This window comes from Pyricularia pennisetigena (genome assembly GCF_004337985.1).
Source record: "Pyricularia pennisetigena strain Br36 chromosome Unknown Pyricularia_pennisetigena_Br36_Scf_15, whole genome shotgun sequence".
NCBI classification, from domain to species: domain Eukaryota; kingdom Fungi; phylum Ascomycota; class Sordariomycetes; order Magnaporthales; family Pyriculariaceae; genus Pyricularia; species Pyricularia pennisetigena.
Window position 1 is genome coordinate 253533 of NW_021940927.1, and position 8292 is coordinate 261824.

The following is an 8292-nucleotide window of genomic DNA, read 5'->3' on the forward strand; positions in this document are numbered from 1 at the left end:
CCATAGCCGACGACAGGAACTACCTCGGCGACGTATACAGCCACCTGACCGCCATTGTGGGCTTTCTTGTCGATGAACTTGGCTTCGTCATTGGCAACCACCGCGGTGTAGTACGGGTGAGCGAGCATGTCCAAGAGGACCGAGGCATTTGGATATATGAACGAGGCAATACCGTCGAAAGAGGTCAACTCATTTGAGGCCGGATCATCCTCGCCCGCGTTCTGTGGAAGGATCTGCCCGAATGCCTGGATCTGGGAGTAGCCAGTGATGCCAAATTTAAGAGCCAGAGGGGCGACTGTTGTTTGTGGGATTTTTTAGGTCCAATGAGTTAGACCAAACAACACGCAAAAGAATTTACAATATCTGCAAGCTGTTAACAGCCGGATGGTTAACTGACCAATGGGCGCATGAACTTCAAACCAATGTCTTAAAAAGTCATCACGTCGCATACAGGGCTTCCTTTTGATGTAGCTTAGCATCTGCATGGAGTTGCTGGCCACAGATGGAGTGACATTAGGGAGGACCATATGAGCCGCTAAAGCTGCGGGGATGAGTACAGCGGCGTATGCGGCCAACACCGTGACCTGGGTATGCATAACGGATGTGCCCGATGGCAATATAACTGATGAAAGTCGTGCAAGATGGAAAGGAGCGGGTTAAGCAGGTGGCGAATAAGGTTGTTGTTGGTTAATCAAAAACCGGGGAGCTCGCCTTTTATGGTTGCACACGACCCTTTGCGATCCACGTAAACAGGGGGTTTGGTTCGCTGTCAATCCATACAATGGCCGAGGTATCCCGATTACCCGAGATTGCTCGCTCAGCCTACGGGTCATTAGCTAGGATCTACTGTAGTTAACAGGGATTGATAGCCCGGCAAGAATTAAATTGAATCCGGTCGCATACGGTGGTCAGTCCCTCTACTGCAGACAAGGGCGGTGGGGCTGCTTATGTGAAATACTTCACGACGGTTATTATGCAATCGTCAAACATTGGATCTCCTGAAAATTAATGTACGACAAAAATAGGAAAGACTTGGAGAGACTACATTCGAAAGTGCAGCATGTTTAACACCGCGTTGTCATGAAATTGATGATAACTAATGCGCAGATACTAATTAGCACGAGTACAGAGTTGTGCAAACTTCAACACCACATGTAAAAGAGGGAAAAGGAGTTGAATGGAGATGGGTTATGAACGTTATGCTGACGACAATGGAACCGTACCACATTGCAACGCTTTTTAGGTTACCTGGCAAGGATTAGCCAACAGCAATCCATTATATAACTTATACTTCCGCTCTCGTTCACTCGTCTCGATACGCTGCTTCTTTTCGAGGAAACCCCAGATGATCATAGCTTTCCAAAATCAACACTAAACCAAGCCATGTCTGCAAACTCTTCGACAGTTTTTTCTGAGGTAGACGGAGTTACCGTCTTCGCCCTGCCTCCCAAAGGCTATACCCCCGATCTCAAGAACCCGGCAGAACAGAGTGCGCTGGCGCACTTCCTCGTCTTCGGGATCATTGGGTTTCTGGCCTTCATCGCACTGTGCCAGCGCATGTTCACCAAGATTTTTCTCATCCAGGCTATTCATATTGAGGACTGGTTTATGTGCATTGCTTGGGTATGTATCTTTGTTTTGCCTCTCGTTATTGTATATCTTATCTAGCTATCACCTGGTTACCCACTCTAACAGACAAATAGATCTTTTCCATGGTAATGCAGTCATCACAAATACACTCAATCGTCATTGGCGGCTTATGCCATCACACATGGGAAATGCCAATCGAGGTATTCGAATCCAGCATGATTGTAGGTTTTGACCTTTCTGCCTGCTCCTCCCTCATGTTCCTAACAGCTCGGCTCAACATAGGTCTCATATATTGCTGCACCCTCCTTCATCCTTTGCAACGGCTTTACCAAGATGTCGATATTGTTGTTTTACCGGAAAATTGCGCCGACCCCATGGTTCCACCGCATGATCTGGGCTACAATTTGCGCAGTTAGCCTTTATACGATCATCATCGCAAGCATGCTTCTTTTTGGCTGCAGACCCATTAGGTCTTTCTGGGTGCCAGAATTATTGGGTACGGGTCACTGTCTTGATGCAGCGGTCCTATACATGGCGATCGCAGTCTCGAACATTGCCTCGGATTGTATTCTGTTCATACTCCCAATCCCGATCATTTCTCCGCTTAAAATGCGTTGGGCCCAGAAGCTCGGCGCTTTGTTTATTCTAAGCATTGCTAGTTTCACCGTTATCACTTCGGTCATTCGGCTGCAACTTCTACCTGCGTTGTTGACATCAACGGACATTTCCTGGGATGCAGGACCTGCAAACGTTTGGTCGTAAGTCTTCTGTTTTTTTAAATCTTTGATTGTTATAAATAAGAGCCCCCATCTCACACTTGCTTATCCAGCATTCTCGAAGCCAACCTTTTCATCATTTGCGGATCCATGCCCACTTTGAGCAAATTCGCCAAACACTTTTGGGCTCCTTTCCGAGATAGCTCATCCAGGGGACCCTCCGCCGGAGACGGGTATGGTGGAAACATACGGCTCAGAAAGCATAGCTTCGGCATTGGCTCCGCGACACATGAACTTGGCGTCATCAATGCCTCATCCTCTATGGATCCAAAAAATGGTAACATAGGTGCAGGTTTATCTTTAAGCAGCTTGAGGACAAGTGGCATGGCCGATTCCTCGACGCAGCTGACGCATTGCTGAAGCAGTTGCTCCTATCTCCAGTGTACGGGCCTACGGGCGATAAGGGTGGACAGCATAGAAGGTAGCAAAGTAGATGGCTAAGGGGCAAAAAAGCTTTCACTGCCACATTATTTTTCTAAAAGGATCAAAAGCAAACCAGCGCGCATGCGAGTGCTATCATTGTTCAAAATACTTCATTTAATCTCGAATATAAATCCCTGAAGCATGACTGAAAGGTGATTGTGTCTCCGCAACCAACCCGCTCGATTCTGATGGACCTTTGGATGTCAGTGAATGTTTCTGGATATTGGAAAAACAATGATCAAATGGCGCCTAGCATGTCAACAGGATCGGAGACTATGGATGGCTACCTTGACCTCACCAAAAAAGAAGAAGACTTTATTGATATTGGTCCTATTGACTTGTCCGTCCTTAACCACTTACAAGCCTGTGACTTTGGAACGTGCCAAAGAACGTGCCAAAGATGTGGCGAATGCCTTGCAGACTTGTGTGTTTGGGCAAGGCAAGCTGGTCTCTGAAAAGTAATGGGCCGAGTACCATGGAGTGACTTCAATAACCCAAAGCCTCCCATCCCCACTGGCTCCAATGTCCAGGCGAACGCCATCGTCGAACGACATGCCCGGTAGCAGCTTCCGTAACTTCTCGTAGTAGTAGAGTGCAAAATTTTTAAGCTCCTCCTCAGTTGTGCCATTTCCCGTGAACTCTACGCTGTCGTCTCCGGATGGTTTGGTAACAAGAACGATATCTTTCACTTTTGGGTTGTCGCGGTTAACAGCAGTATGAACCCAGTGGAAGACCACACCCGAGCTGTCTTTTGGCGTAAGGAATACGCGGAACTCCCTTTGGGCCACCAAAGGGATGTATTGCTGGTGGAACCAAGGCACATTGATGTTGTCCTCCTCACTAGATCCCTGCGCTCGTTTCCGTTTCGTCGTGATAAAGCTTTTCGGCTTGTCAACAAGTGGAAAGCATGGTACAGAAGACAGTCTTTCGTCTAGGATGCGCACATGGGATGAAGCTGCGCTCCAGGAGCGTTTGTATACTGTGGCTTGCTCCTTAATCAACGGACAGATGCCTGTTCCGAAACAAGTCTTGGGTCGGAACTGGAACTTCCACTCTGTAGCGGCTTTTGCGATGGTGTCCAAGACTTTGATCAGCTCCACCTTCCCCTGTTCCGCCTCCATTTCTCGTTGGTCAGGGTAGAGATTGACATGTCTTCTGTCTTTGAGTTGCGATGCTTGCACCCAGGGCTCAGGTGCCTTTTTGGGGTCGCCGTCGGTCGTGTCAAGGAAGGGGAAGGTGACCTTTGTCGAATCGTCGCCAGGGAAGACGTCAAATACTTTTGAGTTCCACTCTCGAATATTAACCGTGAACTCGCCACAACGAGAATTAGCAAGTCCTGGGGATCATTCTGTGTATTAGCTGAACGGATAAAATTGGTCAAGCCCAAACGAACACTTCCGAGGCCGGAGGCCTTTACTAGAATTAGGTAGTTTACAACACAAACACGAAGGGAGAGTAGCTGAGTCCTAGGTGGCAGCGCTGAGAAGATGACCACTTGGAGATGGATCTGATGGCCGTGGTTTTCCTCATGTACGACCAACTCTCTGGGAGCTGCTGGGGTCCTCCCATCACGTTGAATCAAATTTTACTGTCCGACTGTATACCTCGTGCCTTGCAGGGCCCAAATAATCCGCTTCCCTGGTTGATTTCAGTCTTCGTGCCGGCTTGTCCGGCGTGGTTAGATGAGAATGTAGTACTACGCTCGCCAAACGTATCACATCTTGCTCTAACAAGGATCGTAATTGGGACCCACTTATCCCATCAATCTCAATTCCCTATATGGTGCCCCCTACAAGGTAATGGTCTTACAAATAGCGCTCGAATCCAGGAAGCAAATCTTGTCCATTGTTCTCACGCTTCTACTATTTCTATTCAGCATGCCTTGTCGTGTCAGTAGCTGATATTAGCCTAATCAGTCATTCACACTCGAAGAGAAAACAACTCTTGGTATAAAGCACCAGGCAAGAGCCCCTGGTGCGCAAGCCAAGATTTGGCAGGATATCTTTAACCAGTCAACCGTGGCTGCCCCCAACAGCAGCATAACACAGCCAAGGTATGCATAGACTTGAGACTATTACATTCCCACAACCTTTGACTAACAAACATCGCACAGATGCTCCCCAGCATCAGTACAAATCACTCGGAAAATAGTGCCCACTCGCTTGGAACCTCACCAGTCGCATCGCCAGCCTCAGATGCTGGTACCTCGGCTTCATCCTGCACAATCACTGCCTGCGATCAACGTCAAATTTCGGTTCCCGTCCGCGCCCCTCAAAAGAACAGGCGATTTGCCAGAACCAAAAAGTCAAAGGCCCGCATACAACTGCCGCCGTCTTCGAAAAGGCCGTCGCCTAAGAGGTCGATCCTGAAAAACAAGAGCGACCCTTCGCCACCGTCTCTCGACCCTCGAGACTTCCCCAGGCTATCACTCAATCAGCTTCCCGAGAACGCGATCGATGATGACGATGCAAATGAAACATACCCTCCCGCATCTCGAATCCTTCCAGTAAGGTCGAGGCCAGGATCCAGTGGTCCCAATTCTCGACAGACGTCGAAGTCGCAGTCTGTGGAATACCATGTGGGTAAACCGCTGCTAAGGGCTGTTGGTTTTGAATATTCGCCGAAGCGATCCTTGTCGGACCGACAGCTCCGCTCCTCTCTGCGTCTTGAGGCTATGACACGATCCCCCACCATAGTTACGGATGAAATACCCAAGCCGCTTTTTGAGCTGGCCCCAGAATGGGGTGAGCAGCCTCGCAAGGCACCTCCATCACCCGCAAAGTCCGACCTGCGAAGGGTCACAGAAGGTCAGTTCGGCCAATTTGGGGAGATTCTTACTCCCTTCCGCTGTAAAAGTCGAGCGCGCGGTTCGGTTTCGTCTGGCAGTGTCGACGAGCTCTACCTGGCGTGCGAGCGGGCGGCACTGAGGTTCGACACACCTGCGTCATTTTGCATTTATTTGGTTGCTCTTTTCTCTTCTTTCGTTCTTTCCTAGAGATTCATTTCAAAGGAGGAGCCCAACCAATTATGGTTTAGGACTGGTTTTCAACTGACAGGTAATGGTTTGCCGACAGGTTTTCGGCTGAAAGAGGTGGGGCCTCTCCCTGCAGATCTATACCGTCGTCCTCTTCGCGAAGGTTGGGCTTGGCCACAGGCATCAAGCCTTTCGAGAGGCTTCGCGAGTCGCTGCCCAGACCCAAGACCGCGACAGGTTCCCGGGGCTGCATCGACGAGCAGAGGCCAAAGAGAGCAGCAACTCCAACCGACTGGAGACCTTCCACCGCTGCAGACAGCCCCCACTCATCCAAATTCAAAGAAGGCGGCTTCCACGGCCGACTTGCCCATGGAGCCATCAAGATCGGGTCGTTCTACCGTCGATTACTTCCCAGCCGACGCCAGGAGCAGCACTAGTCATAGCAGTGGCTCCTTAATCCGTTCTGCTGAGCGGAGTCCCATCAGCCCACTGGAGCCCATACCCGAGGTTCAATCGGTTATGCGCTCGCAGTTCAAAAAGCTCAAGTGGGCAGATGAGCAGAAGTCAGACCAGGATCAGAAAACGGACAAGCAGGCCCAGAAGGAGCCAAGCGAACAAGCATCTAAGAAGGATCGAGAGTTGTCAAGGTCTAGGTCTGATCCCAGAACTGCTGCGGCAGGCAGACGACCCTTAAGACCCTTCACGATTGACAGAAGCGGAAGGCGGCCATCCGGAGGTCTCGTTGGGCAATCCACTGCCCAGGTTCATGCTGCCCAACCCATAGGGGCTACCTTTGCACCCTTGCCATCCGTTAACACGATCCTCAGGCCCGTTTCGTCGGCCACGACAGCCAAATCGCCCCTGTCTGCATCACCCGAGGCGCCTCCAACGGCGACAAGCATTACTTCTCCCATTTTTGAAAACATGAACCCGCTCCCGGCGCTCAGGCGGGCCATGTCGGACCTGATTCCGGAAAGGCCGGCATACCCTTACGATCCACTACTCGATAACTACGCCCCTGAGCAGCCCTTCCACATCCAATGGCGCCGCGGCAGCGTCGATGGCCAACAATCGCCTGTAACGACCCACATGGCCTCGCCACCCATAAGGTCTCAAAGGAGTTCAGCTTCCACCCTGCCCTTGTCGTTGGATCCCAACATCATGACCACGCCTTCTGGTGCTTCTCATCCGGGACGACCGTTTGTCACTGAGTCGATTGCGCGATTTGGCCAGCAGCGATGATTTCTTCGTTTAATTTGGTGCTTAATCGTTAGGGGTCAACAGCTGCGCGGATTTCTAAAAGATTCCGAGGAGTGTATCAAGTAATGCAAAAAGCCCGGCGCTCCTGTAGTCAGCTAGAGGTCGGGCCCGGAATGGCTGTAAGGCCCACCCCCGCTTTTCGTATTCTTTTGACCAGGCAGCCGCTAAAGGCAGGCCTCTCCAATCCTCGAGTTTTGCAGAGATTGTGATCATAAGATATCCTAGCGTAGCGAAGCTGCTCTTCGATGGGACATGGAGAGATCCAGAGATTTTAAGGACTAGGTAGACACATTAATTAGAACATACTTGGAGATGCAAAAGGAAACCAAGAACAAAAGACCTAATGGGTTACGAAAATCAGCTCTTGTATTTAAATCGGATTGAAAACAACGTTTTTTGATATTCGATTTTTGTAATGGCCAGTTAGTTTGGGGGTGGGAGGGGTGGGGTACGCAACGTTAATGGATTCGAAATGGGCGTTTTGTCGTTTAAGGGCGGTTCATAATTTACATCGGGCCGAACAACCTTCTACCTCAGTGCCATGGAAAGTAAAAGAGAAGCGAGGAAGGCGCCGCAGTAATGGATGTTGAAGATGAAGAAGCATCCGGCACCGACGGATGTGCGGATGCGAACAGAGGGCAGTTGCTTCATTTTAGTGTCTTCGCAAGCTGCGGTGCATAACCTTATAACGGCTACCTCTATTACTAGTTCCGCAGAATGTGGCGTGACGGATGTTGTGGCGAAGCCCTAAAGTCTACCTGTTTTCTATAAATATGAGCAAGGCGACAACCGCAGTAAAAGAGCCCACTCGCATGTCAGGGCCTGCAAACGTATTTCGAAATATCATGCTATTAACTAGTTAATCTCAAACCTGAAGTCCTCAATTTCCTATTCTGGTCGTGCCTGAAAATTCCCGTACCACGGGAATATTTATCTGTGAGGAAAGAAACATGCTCCAGAGTTACTATTGGCTTAGCGCACCACTAATTAAGTCTGTGCTCAGCGGCATATTGAGTCGGCAGGTTCAAATCTAATGCGATGCCAAACAAAAGCCGGGACGTGGCGTTGTTTTGTCGGATTGGGAAATTTTTTGCAGTTGAAGTCGAATATCTCGGGTCGTGTAAGGGGTTTTCCAAATAAGTAAAGAGGTTGTTGATAGAATCTTGTGATCGCTGCGATCGGTAAAAATAATATAACAAATTAACCGTATTCTATCCAACCCCCTATCTACGTGATCGCAGAATCTGTTGGAAATTCGTCTCCTGGTTC

At 49.6% G+C, this 8292-nt stretch overlaps 2 protein-coding genes across 2 annotated transcripts; one reads left to right on the plus strand and one right to left on the minus strand.

Annotated features, from left to right (window-relative positions):
* Nucleotides 1–4666: 4666 nt before the first annotated feature.
* PpBr36_11258 (uncharacterized protein) lies at nt 4667–7305 on the plus strand (the record flags this gene model as incomplete). Its single annotated transcript, XM_029898360.1, is given in 7 exon segments — nt 4667–4678; nt 4706–4842; nt 4920–5717; nt 5864–6162; nt 6179–6962; nt 7067–7142; nt 7249–7305. 7 exon segments carry the CDS (start codon nt 4667–4669, stop codon nt 7303–7305), a joined length of 2163 nt encoding a protein of 720 aa, XP_029743411.1.
* Nucleotides 7306–7551: 246 nt separating this feature from the next.
* On the minus strand, nt 7552–7674 carry PpBr36_11259 (uncharacterized protein; the record flags this gene model as incomplete). The annotated part of the gene is made up of 1 exon (XM_029898361.1): nt 7552–7674. One exon carries the CDS (start codon nt 7672–7674, stop codon nt 7552–7554), a length of 123 nt encoding a protein of 40 aa, XP_029743410.1.
* Between the last annotated feature and the right edge of the window lie 618 nt (nt 7675–8292).